The sequence below is a fragment of the Stomoxys calcitrans genome, chromosome 2 (assembly GCF_963082655.1).
Source record: "Stomoxys calcitrans chromosome 2, idStoCalc2.1, whole genome shotgun sequence".
Lineage (NCBI taxonomy): Eukaryota > Metazoa > Arthropoda > Insecta > Diptera > Muscidae > Stomoxys > Stomoxys calcitrans.
Window position 1 is genome coordinate 194,032,549 of NC_081553.1, and position 19,265 is coordinate 194,051,813.

At 36.2% G+C, this 19,265-nt stretch overlaps 2 protein-coding genes across 4 annotated transcripts in view; both read right to left on the bottom strand.

Annotated features, from left to right (window-relative positions):
* LOC106088662 (TBC1 domain family member whacked) overlaps positions 1–11,627 on the bottom strand; it is a 20,091-nt gene extending 8,464 nt beyond the window's left edge. Inside the window, exons 1-3 of one of the 3 annotated variants that reach the window (XM_013254292.2) lie at positions 11,346–11,627; positions 11,067–11,213; positions 1,147–1,359 (exon numbers count right to left, since the gene is read on the bottom strand). In XM_013254292.2, coding sequence (XP_013109746.2) covers positions 1,147–1,353 — 207 coding nt within the window. In that variant the 5' untranslated portion in view covers positions 1,354–1,359; positions 11,067–11,213; positions 11,346–11,627. Of the gene's footprint in view, positions 1–1,146; positions 1,360–10,521; positions 10,794–11,066 lie in introns of those variants that run through there. The other 2 variants (XM_013254291.2, XM_013254293.2) reach the window with 2 other exon arrangements.
* Positions 11,628–14,365: 2,738 nt separating this feature from the next.
* Positions 14,366–19,191, bottom strand: LOC106088672 (N-acetylglucosaminyl-phosphatidylinositol de-N-acetylase). Its single transcript, XM_013254306.2, has 4 exons — positions 18,315–19,191; positions 17,653–17,943; positions 15,198–15,291; positions 14,366–15,122 (listed from the first exon to the last, which is right to left on the bottom strand). The coding sequence occupies exons 1-4, from the start codon at positions 18,769–18,771 to the stop codon at positions 14,945–14,947; spliced, it is 1,020 nt and encodes a 339-aa protein (XP_013109760.1). The 5' UTR covers positions 18,772–19,191; the 3' UTR covers positions 14,366–14,944.
* Between the last annotated feature and the right edge of the window lie 74 nt (positions 19,192–19,265).

Here is a 19,265-nt window from a genome sequence, read left to right on the forward strand (position 1 = left end):
AAATAACGGGGGCCATCGTATCCTGGCAGGTACATCAGAACATTTTTCAGCGGTGGTTATCCCTTCCTAATGCTGGCGACATTTGTGAGGTACTTTGTCATGTAAAAACTTCTCCCCAAAGAGGTGTGACTCTGCGGCACGCCGTTCGGACTCGGCCATAAGAAGCAGGTATCATTGAGCTGAGCTTAAAATTGAATCGGGCAGCACTCATTGATTTGTGAGAAGTTTGCCCCAGTTTCTTAATGGAATGTTTATGGGCAAATTTATATTTTCAAATAACGGCGCCCGCTCTGCTGTCACTTATTTCACTATCTAATACCTTTTATTTTAGCCCTATATTGCTATGGTTGTTAAATAGGTCCTGTTTGAAGTGGATATCAAACTCGTGCTCTGCTCTCAAAAATCTTACTTTTGTGTCACATAATTGCCAAAATGGGACACAAAAGTAAATACGTCCGGTTTAGGGGTGTTTTTTGGTAAGCGTGGCCTCCCAGACACTTTGCTCCACAATTGTTTTCTTCACTCAAATACTTTTTTTGAGCACCATATTACTAGGGTCGCTAAATATGTCCGATTTGAGTGGCATATTGGGGTTGGAGCAGGTCCAACCCCGCTTGGGTTTTAAATATAAGTTAACAGTTACTAAATTTCTGTTTTTATTAATTTGAGTGCTTTTACAGAACTCAATCAAAAATCTTAAACTTAGGTTGAAGTTGGTTGGTGCTGCTGTTGGCGCTGCTGCTGTTGGTTGGTGCTGTTGCTGGTGCTGCTATTGGTTTCTTGCTGATTGACGATTTTGTTATTGTTGTCGTCATGAGGTGTCAGGTTACCCGTTTTGCTGTGTTTGCTGTTGACCTGCGGTACTGGTGGATACGGATTGTTGACCCTTGCGTTAGCTGTAGAAATGCTTACATTTCATTACCATTACCATTTCATATTGTTGCTTACAAATCATGATGGTTCACTGTTTGTTGTTGCAGGCGGACAATGTTGACTGACAGCGGTCAATGAATTAATCAATAGAATCAGCAATTTTTTGGTATCGAAATCCAATATAAAGAATCTTTTGTTTGGCTGACATCCCAGCAAACATCTTTGATGTTAACATATATATAGGAAAAAACTAAACCATCAACAATTTCCTACCTTTTTGTAATTTTTCGACATATACAACGACCAGTTATCGATCATATACAACCATTTCTTTTCGCGTGCGATAATTTGTGCTTTTGATAGGGGTTCCTTTGGCTTGTCTGTGCGTTGAAATCCACCATAGAATCCATTGCGATCGGGGCAACTAGAGACTGTTGAACATAGAGATATCGTATCGGCCGAACGGGGTGATGTCGCCATAGCAATCTAAAGAAAAAAAATATAAATCAATTTTATAATAACATTTCTATGAGGTAAAAGGAAGAAAATGATATCTTAAATGTAAAATGTAAATATTAATAACTAATAATAAATATTTTTAGCACAATAAAGGAAACAAGTCATGTTTGTATATGTATATGTTTTTCGATTCACAACCGAAGAGTTGGCCATTTTGCCATTCCATTTGCAACACATTAAGTCATACATTTTCAAACCTACAAAGTGTACATGACAGAGGTCGAGGTATTCATAGACGATGTAGACATAGCGGTGCATTTGTTTGTTGAAATCACTCTACAGCCTAAAGTTCAATGATGGCCTATATCTTGATATTGTTCCCTATATACCGATTTCTCGATAAGAAATTTTGAGTTCATTAAATTCGTATTTATGACCCGTTTGCAATAGGCAACCGTGACGAGTTTGGATAAAGCGATCTCCCGATTTAAGGGTTTAAGCCCAGATATGCGCTTTTGCCATCCATTTTCGCCGTTGCAGCGAGTATGGGTCGGATCTGATCATATTGCAACTGCCACGCTGCACGCAAAAATGCGGCTTTTTTGCCGCATTTTGGAAATTTGGAAGAGATCCCTTAACACTCGGACCAGTTACAGCCAACGTTTTGTTACAAATGGAATAAAGATACGATAAAAATTTTTACATAAGTGATCTCGTAGTCCCATGTGTCCCGTCATGATACCAATAGCTATACTGACCTCCTTCTTACTTCCTTTCAGTAATAGCCCCGCCTTTTTACGATCTGAATCCCCCTATAGGATTTTTGCCATCCTATCGACCGTTTCGCTGTTCCACAGTGTTTTATGCGCATCGCCTATGCCCTTATCTCGGACTGCGCCGACCCGAAAGGCTTCGGGTTAACCAAGTTTATTGACGGCAGTCTTCGGGCCTTCCGTTATGGCCCGGCACCCAAACGATGCGGATTTTGCTATCTTCAGAGAAGGCGTTAATCTCCTTCTTACACTGCAAGACTGTTCGTGACCTTACCGTCCTGGTTGCTATTGCCCTTATAGCAATTTTATTATCCGTAAAGATGTTCACACTCGACGTCCTCGCTCCATGAGGAGCTTAAAACCATTCAAGTCACGCGGACCTGGTGGAATATTTCCGGCGTTACTACAAAAGGAGACCGACTAACTGACGCCTCATCTGGCCACTATTTTCACAGCGTGCCTAGGGCTTTCATATACTCCGGGTAGTATTTATACCCAAGCCGGGCTAGGCAAGTTATGCGACACCAAAGGGCTACCGGCCTATAAGTCTTAAGTAAGTATTGGCCTAATCACGGTTCTATAGAGCTATTGGACATCCAAGTTATAAACTTTTTCCCCTACTTTTTTAATGTACGCACATTTTTTTCAATGACTGTAAAAGATTCAGTGCATACAACTTTCGAAGATAAGATTTGACAACAAATGCGTAATGAAACGCTAAAGGAATTTTTAATACTCATGACAAAGCTGGTTAAGGTCATTTAACTATTACATTGATAACATTATTTTCTAGATATTGTTAAAATAACGTATGAATGGTAAATGGTTTAGTGTAGCGTTTGAGCTTTTAAGGTTGAATTATATCATATATACGCGAAAGTTTAAAGTTGCATGCCCATTGCCAATTGGTAGTCCCTTTTTTGGAACACTGTGTGTGCTTTTTATTAGCACAATTTATTTGAACTATAAAATGTGCTGCTTTTTAAAAAAAAATCAATACTCAATGCCATAAAATCCATAATTAGGGGTGTATTTAGTAAACGCTGCTTTTGTGGATTGTACGTGCTCACCACAATTTGATATTGCAGTAAATTTATCAGTCATATCAATGAATTGCTAGGCTTTGAAAAGTTATATTTACATTAATAATAAAATTTTAGGTTTTTATTTCCGAAAATTCTATTAAAAAACTAGGGGATGTTTTGTTATGAAAAAAATGCTGCTCTAATCACGCTGCAAACGTCTTTCATAGAGAGAAATAATTGTTGTAATTGTGAATGGTTCTAGGCTCAAAGCTAGAAGTCGCAAATCACAATGCCATATATTATTAGTCGGGGTTAATTAACAATAACCAAGAATATACAACCTAGGCCCAAATTTTCAATGAATTTATCTCTAGTTCTTCATAGAGCATTGCTGCCAAAAACGAGTGCTCCCAAAACTAACCAAACTGGAGCCAAATTACCGTAGGCGTGAAAGAGTAAAACCGTCCGAAATCTCTCTATTGTGAATTATGTATTTCTTTATTGAAAGAGAATTTTTGAAATTTAAGAATGACAATTTTAAAGTCGATCATAATTTATAAAAAATCGATTTATAAATGGTTTTAAAAGGGGTATAACATCCATTAAATACGAGATAAAATTTCATTCGATACGAAAGCGCACTCGATCACGTATGCGGTAATTCGGCCCCTGACACATTTTCGTTAAAAATTACAACCATCAAGAAAAATGCAAATTTGCCCATGAATATTCCATTAAGGAACAGGGGCAAACTTCTCAGATCAATATGTGCAGTCCGATTCAAGTTTAAGCTTAATGATAAGGGGCCTACTTGTTGTTGCTGAGTCTTCTTTGAAGAGAAGATTTTACATGGCGTAGAACCTCACAACCTTTTATCGCATTTGGAGGAGTTTACCACTTTTTTAATGGTCTCGCCAGGATTCGCGCTCAGCGTCATAGGCGGATATGGTACCCCTGCGCTACAGTGGCAACATATGTTTAAAGTTTCAAGAGGCCACGGTTTTAAGTTTTTTTTTTTTTCAAATACCTTTTTCGGCCCTAGTTGGACCGTATTTGAAAGGAAACGTGGTTCAAATTTAATTGAGCGAAATGACATAAAAATGTTCCATATAAGCAGTTTCAAATGATGAATCGGTAGTTTAATTTGCATGGGGGATATATCAATATATGGCCCATGCGCAACTACACCAATTTGCAGCTCGATAGTTTAAAGACATTGGTTTCATTACAGCAAATAGACGAGCAAGGACACTAAAGCATGGACAAACGGATCTGTCAGATTGAATACAAAAAAGAATGTGCAACACTATTTATATTTTAAATTGGTTCCATATTCTACTACGCTCCAAAATCGGTATTTTCCTATATTTTTCTCCAATAATTGGGTGTTGGGACAGCCGCAGTCGAGATAATCCCGACCATATGTTGGTTAGGGTAATTAGTGGCTGCTTAAAATAGGCTCGCTTAGACAATATTATTCCATTGTGACACCAATTTTCAGAAATTTCTTTTGGAATGCATTTTAAATTATTAACAAGTAAAAGCGTGCTAAGATCGGGTGGGCTGAATCTTGTACACCCTCTACCATGGATCGCATTTGTCGAGTTCTTTCCCGGTATCTCTTTTTAGACAAACAAAGGATAAAAAAAATAATTGCAATGCTAATCGAATTGATTGTTGGAGATCATAGTAGAAGTCTTTATGTAAAATTTCAGCCAAATCGAATAAGATTTGCGCCCTTTTAGGGGCTCAAGAAGTAAAATAGGGAGATCGGTTTATAGGGTATCTGTGTCATGCTTTAGACGGATTCAGACGAAATTTTACACGTATATCTGATGTCATGGGAGAATAATTACGCCCTCTAGAGGCTCAAGAAGTCAAGATTCAAGATCGGTTTATATGGCAGATATATCAGGTTATTAATATTGTCGTGGACCCCGGAGAGTCCGAACTGTCTCGACGGCGAAGGTGGACACAATGTGCTGGCGTGCACTGGCTCTTGGCGTTTAAAGCACCGGCTGTGGATCAGTCTGGGGCGCGGTTCTTGCCAACACACCATGTCCAGAGACAACTGACAAAAAAATTATCAAATATAAACCAGCTATGGATGGAACAGAAAAACAGGGTCACACACTCATTAAGGCAGCTACATTGAAACGCTTGCACTTTCCGCCTTGATCCGCTCTTCAGTGTGCACTGAGATACTCTTCAGTGATCTGGACGGCCCACCCCAACCATGGTATCCGATGTCCAACCGCATACCCCAGAATCGACCCACTCATCCCCCTCTACAACATGGTGCACTACCCCTTTCTTAGGTTAACAACTACTCCTCCATTGTGATAGGAGAACTAGCCGAAGAAGGATTTCATTTCATTGTTATAAAAATGGAGGGTATTTATTAGGATAATGCAAAGTTCATAGCTAAATTCCAATGACAAGTAGAAGATGACAAAAAGCTAACAAAACAGGAATGATCGTGACAACAGCAATTTAAAATTCTAATAATTCTAATCTTAATTCATTATAGAAACTTCAAAGAAAATAATATTAATAAACTTCCGCTTCTTTCTTTCCGTCCGTCTAGTTGTGGTTAGTATGCGTATTCAATCTCTATTGTGTTTCCCGTAAATAAAAGTATTTTCTTTCTGTTTTATATGTTTATTTTTCTTCCTCGAAAGACTTAAGTTCGCAAAGCGAAAACAATATGCAGTAGGGGTTCCTTTTCACCCAAAAGCTAGAACTGCTACTCCCCTGGCCCTAGGTTGAGGTCAACCTAACAGCTTAGGACAGCGCTTATTAACTGTCGCGTCGTTTAAAGAACTAAAGATGTTTGCCTGCCTAGCCGCTTTATTAATAAATTATATTTTCTTTCTTTTATTCGTAGGAAAGCAAACTGTCTGCAAGTCCTGTCCGTCCGTAGGAGTCTTTGTATGTGTCCCGTAAATATATACAAGAAGAAAGGGGTGATGTCACCCAGTAGTCGGAGGTTCCTACAATGGACAGCGGAGGTGAAGAAGCTTATGTTTTTTCTGCGTTTGGTTTTTGTGTTATTTTAGCTTTCGGTTGTCTTCACAGGTTTTTAACAATTTTCAGTTCTTTCTAATTATTTTCAGGTATTTTGTATAACTTCTCTTTTTTTCAGATTTTTTATAACTTTTCATTTTTGTTCTGTTTTCCAATTTGTTTATTTCTTTATTTATTTTTCAAGCTTTATTGATATTGCTTTAACATTTAAGACTTTCAAAATGCTTAAATTTGTATTTTAAGATCTTTGACTTTTAACCACATTAACTTTTAAGGCTTTAAAATTTTATAAATGTTTATTCTTTAACATTTCAACAAAATTTCCATTTAGTTAATTTTAAGCCCCTTTCTTCTTACACATTTAACCACCAAAAGTCTAATAAAATACACTTTAAAACTTTGATGATCGTTTTATATTTTTTCTGGGTTATGTAGACGCCAAAACCACATCCTTTTCTCTGCCGAGTCAAAACCAAAAAGGAGGCTTCGTTTCAAGAACTCTAGCCAGCTTGGCTTTGGTTAACCTCCATCAGAGAGAGAGAGAGAGTAGCTGTAGTCATATTAGTGACATAAAGGTGGCGCTGGGTATGTACATTAGGCCGCACACTACAATATATAAAATTTCATCAAAATCGCACAAGGAAATAAAGGGTCATGCGTGAACTATAATCTGGCGTGAACTATAATTTATTCTATCGTTCCATATATCTTCCGTCAATGCTAGTTTTCAAACCTAAAACTATTAAAAGTTTCTAGCATACGGAGACGCAGGATAATTTTTGCAAGCTTATGAAAAAAATTCTTATCATATACCCAGCACCAAAAAAAAAAGCTATTATTTATAACTAAGAATGCTTGTGCTTGAATTTCTTTACCTCTACTTAGGTAATCGTTGTACAATACCTTTGAAGGTTTGCTTTTGAACATCTGTGTGTTATAGTCAAAACAATCACATTGCATGCGAACGGAAATGATGAATCATCTATAGAGATAGTTTAATATAACTTTTGTTAAGATATGACATACTACTGCTATAGCGTCTTTGCTATTCCAAAGGAAGATATAAATATAATGCCGTAAACATCAAGCTTATGTTAAATAAAATATAGATAGTGTGCTTTCTATATTTAAAAAAATAATGATGTATTTAATACGCTTACTTCATGTGTCATTGCCTTACAAAATTATTTGTTTTTTTTTTTTATCGCAAACCATATAGATATGGAAATTGCGGAAGATAACCAACAAGATCATACCATGTTCAACTACCAAAGGATGGCTGTTTCCTTGATTTAAAACTTCCAAGGAAAAAAATCAATTAAGTGTTTGCCGCAGTGAAATGAATTTTCAAAAACAATGCGAGCAGCAGATGCAGCCACACTTATAGGTACATGCGAAAATTCCATCACTTCCCAGCAAACCAAATGTCGTATGTCCGACACGTTTGAACAATTTCGGAACAATCTTCGTACCGATTTCGTAACGATTTCTGTCCGACTTGTCTGGTATGGATTTAAATTGCTAAATTGTAGGCGCCTAATATTAACCAGATCTGGCTATTTGAAATAAATGGACGCAGCACATGATTAATACACGTTTAGCACGTTTTAAACGTGCAAGTCGAAAAAAGAGCAAGTTTAAAGAAAAATTTAATTGTGTGTGTTCTGAGTTTCACCTTTCCCCTAAAATGAACTGCTTGTTATCACGTGAAAAAAGTTTAAAAATTTCCCAAATTTTCATCACGAGGTTTTTTAGATAAAACCAAAAAAGGATCTTACAACAAAGAATTAATTTCGACTTTATGTTTGCGTGATAGCAACAAATTGATATGAAGTGAAAAGTGAAAGAGAATCACAGAACACACCATAATATAACTGAATACACACTGTTAATAAATTCATATTCCTTGGCTTGCTTTGAATGATTTAACTGTTTGTATAGTAAGTCAAGTTAAATGTATATTTTTTTAATTGCTTTAGCTGTTGCTCTTACTTGTTTATCTTTGATATTCACAGTTAAAACAAATAGTCAAGCATTGAAAAATGGTCAAGCAATTCAAATCCTGGTCTGAGGGATATTTTCTCCCATTTCTCTACATTAAAATATATATTTTTGATATGATTTTGTTTTGTTTGCGTCTTCATGTTTCTCTCCTGCTTGTCTTGTTTGTTTTTCAAGCTCTCTTCTTGAAGTTTCGAAGGTACATCCGATTTCGAACGAAATTTCTTCCAAAATCGTTCAGAATTCTATACGAAGATTCGGCAAAGAATTTCCCTTTTCGAATTTCTTTTTTTTCTTCAGATTTCTCTCCGAAACTTCGACGTTTCATTCCAAAATCATAACAATCACTCCATACGACTTTCGTAAAGATTTCGTTACGATTTCGGATCCGAAGTCGGATGTAGCATTCGAAGTTCATACAGATTTCGTTTCGGTTTCGCACCGATTGGTTTGCTGGGTTATTATTAAAACACATGAGTTATTTATATATAAACAGAAAACTGCGTACATTGGAGGGGAAAAACAAACAATTATAAATAACCACTCAGTATGGTAGCAATTGCTATAAAATGAACAAGAATTACCCACATACACAACAAGTGCACAAAATGGGCAATTGAAGATGATACTGCGAGTGGGGAAAGGTATGTGTCCGTATGTATAGAAAGGGGAACAAATTTAAAAATAAAAAAAATTATACTTCAATTAGATGTCGTGAGCAATTTTTGTGCAGCCATTACTTTTGTTTTGTTATTTTAGAATACAAATCTCTCCTTCCCTTTCTTCCACCTTCCCTTTCACCATACAAAATTACTCAATATGTCATGCCATTGAAGCTATTGACATACAAATATAGGCTGTCTACGACAAATCGAAACTGTGGCCATTAACCAGTGGCTAGGTAAAGATCATTTAGAAACCATACATACGTCTCGAAAGAACAACAACAGTGTGTTAAAATGTAAAAACAAAAATTTAAATAGAAGCCAAATTTTTTAAACAAATCAGCATGAATATCTGCAGTTATAGTTTGTAGTAACAAAACAAAATCTTTCATGATGGTATATATAATTCCTGCTGGAGGTTGTCTTCCCGAGGAAAAAGGGCAGTGTCTTTCAGGCAGAGGTATTCGCTGTCCTCAGGGTCTTGGATGTGATCCTGATTCAGAAGCAGCACCCCTCTCAGACTATAACGATTTTTGTGGATAGTAAGGCAACGCTGAAGGTCCAGGCTACGGTTCACGTGAAGTCGAGAGATGTAGGGAGCGTCTCGAACTTTTGGGGGAGTACAGCGCCGACGGAGAACCCTCCTTTGTGTTAGCTGTTTGGGATGGTGGATTTCTGCTATTGCTGCAGGGTTGCATAGGCACTGTGGCCGACGAGCTGAGGAAGCGTGGCCTTAGATTGGTGGGAGTCATGACCGGCCATGCGATGTCAGGTCGAGGGGGTAGGAGTTGGAGACGCTTGAGCATATGCTGTGCCGGGGAGAATGACTTGGATTATGGGTGAATATCTCCTCTCTTCACTCAGCTCTCCACAGTCTTTCGATGCTGAACAGAGTGGCCCATTGAGATTTCTTTCTAATGACTTTCGTTCCTTTCTTTTCTTATATTTATTTTCTTGGACGAAACCACCGAAAGAGTAAAGTGGTTGGCGACGTCCAGGCCCATGACGTCAAACTAACCCAACCATCCCCGCTTTGATAGCCAAGTATGCTTATATTTTCTCTTGTTAGTTTGTCAAAGCGTAGTATACTTTCTAGGCGTGTTGTTGTCAATACAGGCGACCCTTAGAAATCTTTGGCCTGAGTTACAAATGTATCTATCAACCTGTGCAGAGTTCCTAACATAATGAAACGAAAATCTTTTTCTAAAAGTTTCTTAAAGTTCAGATATCTATGCATCTTCATATTTCACGAGGCGCTCACACAGCTCCGAATTTTCAACTTACAGACAGAGATAACAATGAAAAGTTGTGTTTTTGACAATTTTATTGTTGACGCATATTTTTTATTCCAGATAGTTTTCCATATAAATGTGTTTTTCACTTATGCGCAATTAAATGTTATACAAAAGAAAAATTCGAATTGTAAAACTTTCAGTTAAGCGGTATTGTCAGTAAACCGATATTTCACTTAAGCGGTTTTATTTGCATTGAATAGCACCAAAAATTTATGGTTCTTCCCTTCAAGTTTCACTTAACCGGGATTTTTCACTAAAGCGTATGACAGTTATGCGGTTTCGACTGTATATGCAAGATGTATCCAAATCTTAAGCGACATCTGTATGTGCAAATACAAAGCTTCATTCGATTAAACGCTATCGAAGTCACAATGACATTCAGTGACTGTCTAGATCGACTTACAATGTTCTGGCAATAAAACAATACAGGGTCAATATTACAGATCAATATTCCAATATGTTACAAACCGAAATACGAGATTAGTATACCACCCATCCTATGATGGTGGGTATAATGAACTAAAAAAAATCAAAACATCAGTTGCAACACATTACAGAAGTACACCCACCAATTCGCCAAAATAAACATTAAAGCAACCCCTTATTTACAAGTATTTACGGAAATACCCCCACACTGAACATGGAAAACAACAATAACAACATCTAAGGTATTTATGTGTTGCTCGTATGTGTGTGGGGGAGCAAGATTTGCATTATTTTGTAGTTAATATTAAATTTCTTAATGAATGGTGGTCGCTCGCACGACAGCTGGAGAATGTGTCAATGTATTGTGTATAAATGATGGTAAAATAATAAATGCTCACAGAGAAGAGCTGAGAAACAAACCCAAACCCACATAGTACCTATAAAACAGAACTCGCTTAATTGTTTAATCTAGATAAAAGAACAGCAAGCGGCAGAAATAAAAACACGACTACTATGACATACCTTTTGTGCGTCCAGAAATACTTCGAAAAATATACTCAAGCAAGTTTGGATCAATAATTACTTCTTGCCTTCCAACTTGATGTCAGCAATGCAGGTTTTTTTGTAATATCCATTAATAGTTTAATAACATTCTTCTGCCCCGTTTTACTAAATAAAATACAAATTTGTTATTGAATAATTTTAATTTCCTTATTTTTTGTTTTTGGTGTTAACCATTCATCATCATTAAATCACTTGCTGGGCCCCTCTCTTTTTCACTCTTTACACACACACACACACCTTTTTATTTTATATTTTTTGGGTTTGGACACTTTCTAATTGGAATAATTGTTTTGTTGCTTTATTTATTCAATATAACCGAATTTATTTCAATTTGCGTTTTTGATATCTAGAATATCTTTATTATGCTTTCTAAAACGAAATATCGATTTAAACATTTTTTTTGTTACATTTCAACGAAAATTAATTTTTGCAATTCTTTTGGCAGACAGAGAAACACGAACGACGTAGAAAATACTGATAATTTTGACAGCGGTGTCAGAGTTGTTTTTTTTCTTTTGTAAAGAAGGGATGCCATTCTCTATAAACGCAGCTCCATGAAAAGCAAGTAATATTAAGAAGGTAGAGCCACTCTCTGTCAAACTACTGTATACTGTCAAATTGACTTATTATATGGTTGCAAACGTATACATTTTAAATTAAAACATTAGAAATATGAACAAATAAACAAATTTTTAAAAAAACATTAAAACCTAAACAAACCATTTGGCGTTCTAGTGATATTTGAATGTATATCTGTATATCTTGTATTGAAAAAATCTCATTAATTTCAAATATTGAATAACACGTTCTGTGCCAAATAAGTATATAAAAGGAGAAATGAAGTATGAAAAATTAAATCAAAGAAAAGAAAAAAATCGATTGCCGTTTTTGGCAAAAGCTGTAATCAACACGTACACACGATGAGTACAATCATGATGTGCCGTCTAAAAGGGCCATAATGCTGAGTTTACATGACACATCATGTTGCGTGGTCATAGTGAAAATAAAGAGGATTGGTTTGAATTTATCGATAATTTGCATTTACCGTTTAATGGCTGGTACTATGTTCGTTTTTCACCGTTGAAAACCCATGTTTTACGTGACTTTTTTGAAATACAACTCAAATTACAATGATAAAGTATCAATTTTATTAAAGTTTTACCAAAAGTAATGAGGAAATGTTCTACTGAATGAAATCAACAAGTTTTATCGCTTTAATATCTAATATCTTAAAAAAGTAATCGGCGAAAAATAAATAATAGATTATAAAGCAAAAAAAACTTGCTGATTTCATTCAGTTGAACATTCCCTCTCTATATGTGGTAAAATGTAAATAAAATTGTTTTTTAATGAGATTTTTGTAGTGTTTCAAAAAATTAATCACGAAAAACATGGGTTTGCAAGGTGAGAAACGAACATAGTAGCAGCTATAAAGAGGAAATGTCCTACTAAATGAAATCAGCAATTCACTCACTCATAAGCAACAATACAGTGTTATAAAGATGAAAATACAAATATAAAATACATTTGAAGAAGGAAAGTTGTAAAACAAAGTTTATGTCTAAAAACACTGTGGCATTTCAATTTACTGCATTTACCTCTCAAGGTAGTTTTGTTGGGGGTTAGAGTTTATTGTTGTGCTGATGACGCTACCTCTTAGTTGAAACATGCATACCAAGGCGGATTTAAAATGGTGGTCTCACGCGAGCAGCTGTTAACAGTCGACCAGGTTTGACAGTATTAAGATGTCAGATTTTGGTTGGCATTCTCTTTGTTGTTATCTTCTTTCTTGCATATTTTCTGCTCATGTACGCACTCGTATAAACACACGCACCCAAATTTGTTTGCGTGTTGGGGGCAAAACGAGGATCAGCTTGATGACAAGATGGCGGATTGCACCATATGATTTGTGGTTGTTGTACGAATGAGACCACCTTTAATTGTTTCGCCATGCAGCAACTAATAACAAAAACAACAGTTTTTGGCAAACACATACACACGGAGAGTAAAACCATGATGTGTAATGTAAATCCCCATTAATTTAAAATAATTATCGGTGAAAGTAACCGTTACAAATACCGTTTCCGAGTTAGAAGTCAATTAAATAAAACTTATAATTGTCTGGTTCTATAACCAGACAATTTTCTAAATTAAATCATCAAGTATGGCAATAAATAATTTTTGTGTAGAAATTTCCATCCCGAGATCATTATGACGCTGTCTTACATCGAGAAAAAGCAAGCAAGCAGACCTAATCGACATATATCTGAAGCAAAGGGCAGTGCACAGAGAGCGGCACTGAATGCCATTCTCGATCTTAGTCCTTGCACCTTATATTGGATATCAATGAAGATCGACCTAAGAACGAGGGAGTTGGTATTTGGCGATCCTTAAACTTTGGACATTTGTATGCCCTGCTTAGGGAGGGGGATGCGGCGTGGATTATTATATAAGCGCTGAACGTTGTGTTCTCGAAAAGAGATCTTTGCACTGGCGTATCCCATCTTTCCCTAGACCTTCTGTGTACACAGATGGGTCTATATTGGATGGGGCACCAGGGCAGGAGCCTTCATTGAATTCCTTGGAATCAGAGATTCATAAAAGTTTTTGGAGGGCTGCAGATATTTTTAGACAAGGTCTTTACGGTCCTAAAAACGCCAGTGATGAGCGGTGGCAGCCCCGTCTCTTATGAGAGAAAACTCCGCTGAAAAATTAACTTTTTTGAAGTTTTCTTTCAAAGTTATACCTATGCATCATGGCCTACTATGTTATACATTCACTTCCATAAGCATAATATCGTTATTTTGAGATGAATTGTTAATATCAAATCCAGCAATACTAAATGAATATAATGAAATTTATTTTGCAATAGCAATAAAGCAATTTTGCATTATATGTATATTTTTTTGTTCAGACCCTTATATACACATATGTATATATAGTACATACAAGTTTTCTTCTTATTTTTTTTTTTTTTTTTTTTGATTAACCCTATACAAAATTTTAAGGGAGTCTAGAAAAAAAAACAAAAACTCTTTTTCTTCAGTACCTTGACGTTAATTTGTGTAATCTATACCGCATCTATGTGTACATAACAAAAATTATAATAATAATAATAAAAGTATTAATAAAATCTATATACAAATGTCAATTAATATATAGTAGAATATAAATAATTAAGTGTGTGTGTGTGTATGTGAGTGGTTTTTTAAAGCGTTTCTTTCTTGTTGCTGTTGCTTCATTTAAAAATCACCATGTTACTTTTTAAACCAAATTAGCATCACCATCTTAATCATCGGTATGTTTATTATCGTCTTTTTAATCAATCAATCATTCATTCATTACGTCATGATTGGTATTGGTGTTGTTGGGGTTGTTGTTACTGTTTAGCATTAACTAAAACTTGGAACATTAGCCAAAAATAACTGCTACTAGGATTTTTTTCTTTTGGAAAGTTCTAGTTTCCTTTTCTCCTTTCCGAGAGCTCTCTATCAAGTTTCTTCTGTTCTTGTTATGAAGGTAGTTGGTTGTTTTACTCAATCTAGTGTATTATGATTAATATTGCATTTGGTGCATTTACTATTCCATATTTATGTATATGGTAGGTAGGTATATTGTATATTTGGTTTCAATATCATCATTATCAGTGTTAAAATCACCATTATTATTATCGTCTCTGTCTTCTTCGTCACCATCGTCATCATTATAAGTGTGTATTGTTATTATTATTGCTAAAAAGTTGTATTTTCCTTGGCAATTATTTGTTGTACTCGTCCTAAGTTTTGTTGTTGTGGCTGATGTTTTTACATTGCATGTCAGCTATATGTCTTTTATTACTAATTATCGTGAATCTGCATTTCCAATTCAACATCGGTTAGATTAACTTCACGTATGGAATTGATGAACATATACCGCGAAAAACATATGTAAATCCAACGAAACCATTTCATTTGGGACTCATGTTTCCTCATGGCACTACGCACCACCGCCGCTTCTTTCCAGCTTAAAATGCACCTAGAGGAGAGAGGAAATAGAAGAAAAAAATGTTTTAAATAAATAACATGGAGGTAGCATTACTTTGTAGCTTACCAATGCCTCGCCATAAAACATGTACAAATTATATCTAAAATTGATAAATATTTTCTAACAATGTTAATTGAGTCCAAGGCATAAAATTTACAATCTACAAGTAGATAAGAAAAATTAATTTTTTGATTAGCATAGAATTTGGATGAACTAATAGGGGGGTTTAAATTGTGTGTAGAAAAATATGTAGTTTGAAAAAAAAAATAACTTTATCAGTCACCTTGTTCATAGAGTCACTGCAAGCACATTTATTGAGCAATCTGAATAAAAATATTGCACAACGCTTTCCTCGACGACTACCACAATGTACATAGAGTTTGGCCAAAATCGGTTCAGATTTAGATATAGTTTCCATATATATGTTCGTCCGATTTGCAGTAATATTGCAATAAAATTGTTTTTCTCGAAATTTGGCAGGAGGGATTTTCTCCTGACTCTCAATATTACTTGTGAATTTCATGGAAATCGGTTCAGATTTAGATATAGCTGTCATATATGTATGTATATCGCCAGGTTTTCACCCCAAGAGCCACTGCAAGCGCATTGTTTGACCAATCTTGCCAAAATTTTGCATATAGCTCCCATGTATATGTTCGTCAGATTTTGGGTAATTTGCCATAATGTTGTCATTTGTCAACCGTAGTTTTACAGTTTGAACATATTTGTCGCCGAGGTCCATCAAAATTGGTTCAGAATTGGATATAGGTCCCACATTGTACTAATAGAGTTGGTGTAGGGTATTATACAGTCGGCACCGCCCGACTTTTGCCCTTCCTTACTGGTTTTAGTCTAACAAACGACGAGAGACCAGATTGATCACGCTGTTACTAGAAAGGAGCGAAATCAATACAGATCATGACCATTTTGCAGCGAAGATTTGCACCCGTCTAAGCGTAGTGAGAAACGTACAATCTGATTAGTTTCTTTAAACTATGGAATGTATCGCTGATTGCCGAAAATCGTAGAACGTCTTCTGCTTATACGATGACTTCTCGAATGAGGCGTGTGCTGGGGCTGTAGGTTGCGTTGCGAAATACCATGTGGCAAGGTATTTCGCAACGCAGGACGTGGCTTATCGCGAGGCTTAAGAAGCATGACTTTGGATTGTTGTAAGGCATCCTGACTGCTCATTGCAACTTCAGGACTTTGACATCGCTCTGGACGCTGTCAAAGACCTTCTTCTAGGGCGAACATAAAGAACCAGAGGTCTCTGAGAAAATTCTGCCAGTCGCGTGCTCTCCAACCTAACCTTACCTACTTTAATCAACTGGTCCCAATTGTGTCAAGAAAGCACTCTTACGCCGATGGCAAAACTTTGACCACTCCTAAAAAAGTCCGTGAAATCCGTAATTTAGGTTCAAAAAAGCATTTCCAATGAATTATTGGCATTTCCAAGAGTGTCGAAATGCAACTAAAGAATGCGGTGCATAAAGCAGCTATGTAGTCAGTAACAACCGAAGGCAGAAGCGGAGAAGAGAGAAAAACAGGAGAAGTCTTTTTCACAGATCAAGATGATTAGAAGCCCACATAAACTCCGAAAACTAAAAGAAAAAAAGAAACAATTGATTGCAGTGGTACATGCATTTTCTCCTGCAGGGATAAAGAAGAAAATCTTGTAACAGATTGTGTGCTTATGATAGGACAAGGCATCAGGAGCCGAAGGGCTGCGAGCATAACTATTTAATACGGCAGGCGACATGCTGATGAGGCTTATTCAGCAATACGTCTTCTCAGTTTGGCTAGAAAAACAACGTGTACTCGATGATTGGAACCTTAGCATACATACTATGTCCCGTACACAAGAAAGGAGACAAGACAATATGTGCCATCACTCGGGTTGAAACTCTGATTCATGTGAAGTTCATCGTCATCACCAAAAGCTCTGTTGGGAGCTACTGGGCGAGCTAACAGGTTGTGGAATGCTCCATACGAAGTAGCTGCAATTATAAATCTGCTACAGAACATAGGGGTATTAACACTTCAGAAAATTCTTGCGAAAGAAAGATCGGCAGTAATTATCTTTTCGGTGATTATTGAGGTGTACATTCGATTAATCGGATATTAATGACCTTTCAAATAATCGACCAATTGAAAATAAAATATTTTCAAATAAAAAAAGGGAATCATTTAGAACGGTTAAGAGTGAGTAAACGCGGGTCTGGCATAATATGGCCATAAAACAAATAGGGTACCAACCCCTAAAACTACCTGTTGACCCAGGCAAATAACGAAAGTTTGGAAGTAAAACTTTGAGAAGGTCTGCAATTTTATCTAACCACAACAGATTTGATATAAAAGCTTGATATCACAAATTTTAGAATTGAAAGTAATTTCCATATGCACGGTTGATATACAAACCTATTCGAAATCCAATTTTTCGAAAAAAAAATTAATACTATTTTTAGATCTGGCTTTATCCAAAACCCCCCAACCAGGCATATGCATATGAAATACTCACCTTTTGGTAACAAATTAGCTAAACATAATGAAGCAGCCGCATAATATACAGCACAATGATTAGGATGTTGACTGACACCATCACGATCAAATGTGAAAACCGCCTGAATGCTTAACGTTTCTACCGTATTTAGAATAATAGTAGCCACGGCATCTGTTTTCCAATCAACATTTGGATCATCGGGTAAATTGGTTGCATTGACTAGTATAATATTGCCCTGATTTATTCCCAGATGAGTGCAAGCATGCCAGAGCTCTTCTCGTCGCTGTGATGATTTCTTTTCATAGTTTCCTGGAAATTAAAAATAAAAACGTTAAACAAGAAACTTTACCTATTCGTTAAGAAGGTTCAAAGCAATGTACGTGTTCTGCTCAGCACTTGAGTCTATTCATCGGAAGGACATTGCTCCCAAAAGGGAGCATGCCAAGGTTCGATGTTAGACAGTTCTAATGGTAATACCAAAGGCAAAAAGGAAAATTAATATCATAAATTTTCCTTTTTTGCTTTTGGTTTTACCTTTGACATAACGATAAGAACATGTGTTATTTCTTAAAAAAAAACAGGATATGTTTGTCCATGCTGTTTTTGTAAGTGTCGCCATAGTAGCCTCTAACAGCTGAGCTAGAAAACGTTGCAATTTTCTATTCCACTTAATGACTCACCATTCGAAAGACACAGCAAATACACCTCACACTTTTCCTGACGCGTCAACGAATATATGAGGGGCCCAAAAAACATACATTCATCATCGGGATGTGAAGTAACAAAGAGTACCCTTTTGGCAGTGCTTGAGACGGGCCATGGCAGGCGCAATTGACTTAATCCTTTGTATCGGAAGATTAATGTGTAAATAGCGAAGCATACTAAAAAGTATGCAAGTGCAGCGTATATCAAATGCTCCAGGGCTTCAGCCGATTTTTCCACTAAACGTATATAGACAGCCTTCGGATGTAATGCAGCAACAGTGGCCTGCAATACACTCAGCGCAGATGAGTTTCCCAGCAATTGGAAACGTTGTTGTTGATAAGCACTGTAGATTTGTGTGGCGGCCGATCCACAAGTTGTCACTGTATTGTTGATAACGGAGCCAACAAAAGCATTGAACCAGGACACATTCATTTCATTTCAAAAATAAACAGTTTTAGAAATTTCCCAGGATAAAGTAAACCGCAATGTAGAAGGCCAAGTTATTATTGCCACTCAAAATGATTTGAAATATCAAATGCAAATTTTATGTTTTTTTTAGAAGACTTTTAAAGATTCCAGTTTCCACTCTTGAATGGGAACCCAGAATAACAGCAAAAAGGCAACGCAGCAAAAATACTATATTCGCAAAAATATAGAATTCAGACTTTAGTTGGAGAAACAGAATCACTTTTTTCAATTTGTTTTAATTTATATGTTGTGACCAAAAGGTTTTTTTGCTACCACTATTTTTCGATATGTCTTTGAGCGCCTTAAATGGTCCCTGTTTTCTTGAATTTAGTGATTCTGTTTGGTGGAATTTATTTAGTCCTCATTTGTCTCCTCTTTTTGACACTAATCTTAGTTGTCATGTTATCATGTCATTTGTTATATTCTCTTTGGCCTATTTGACATTTTACAAAATAAAC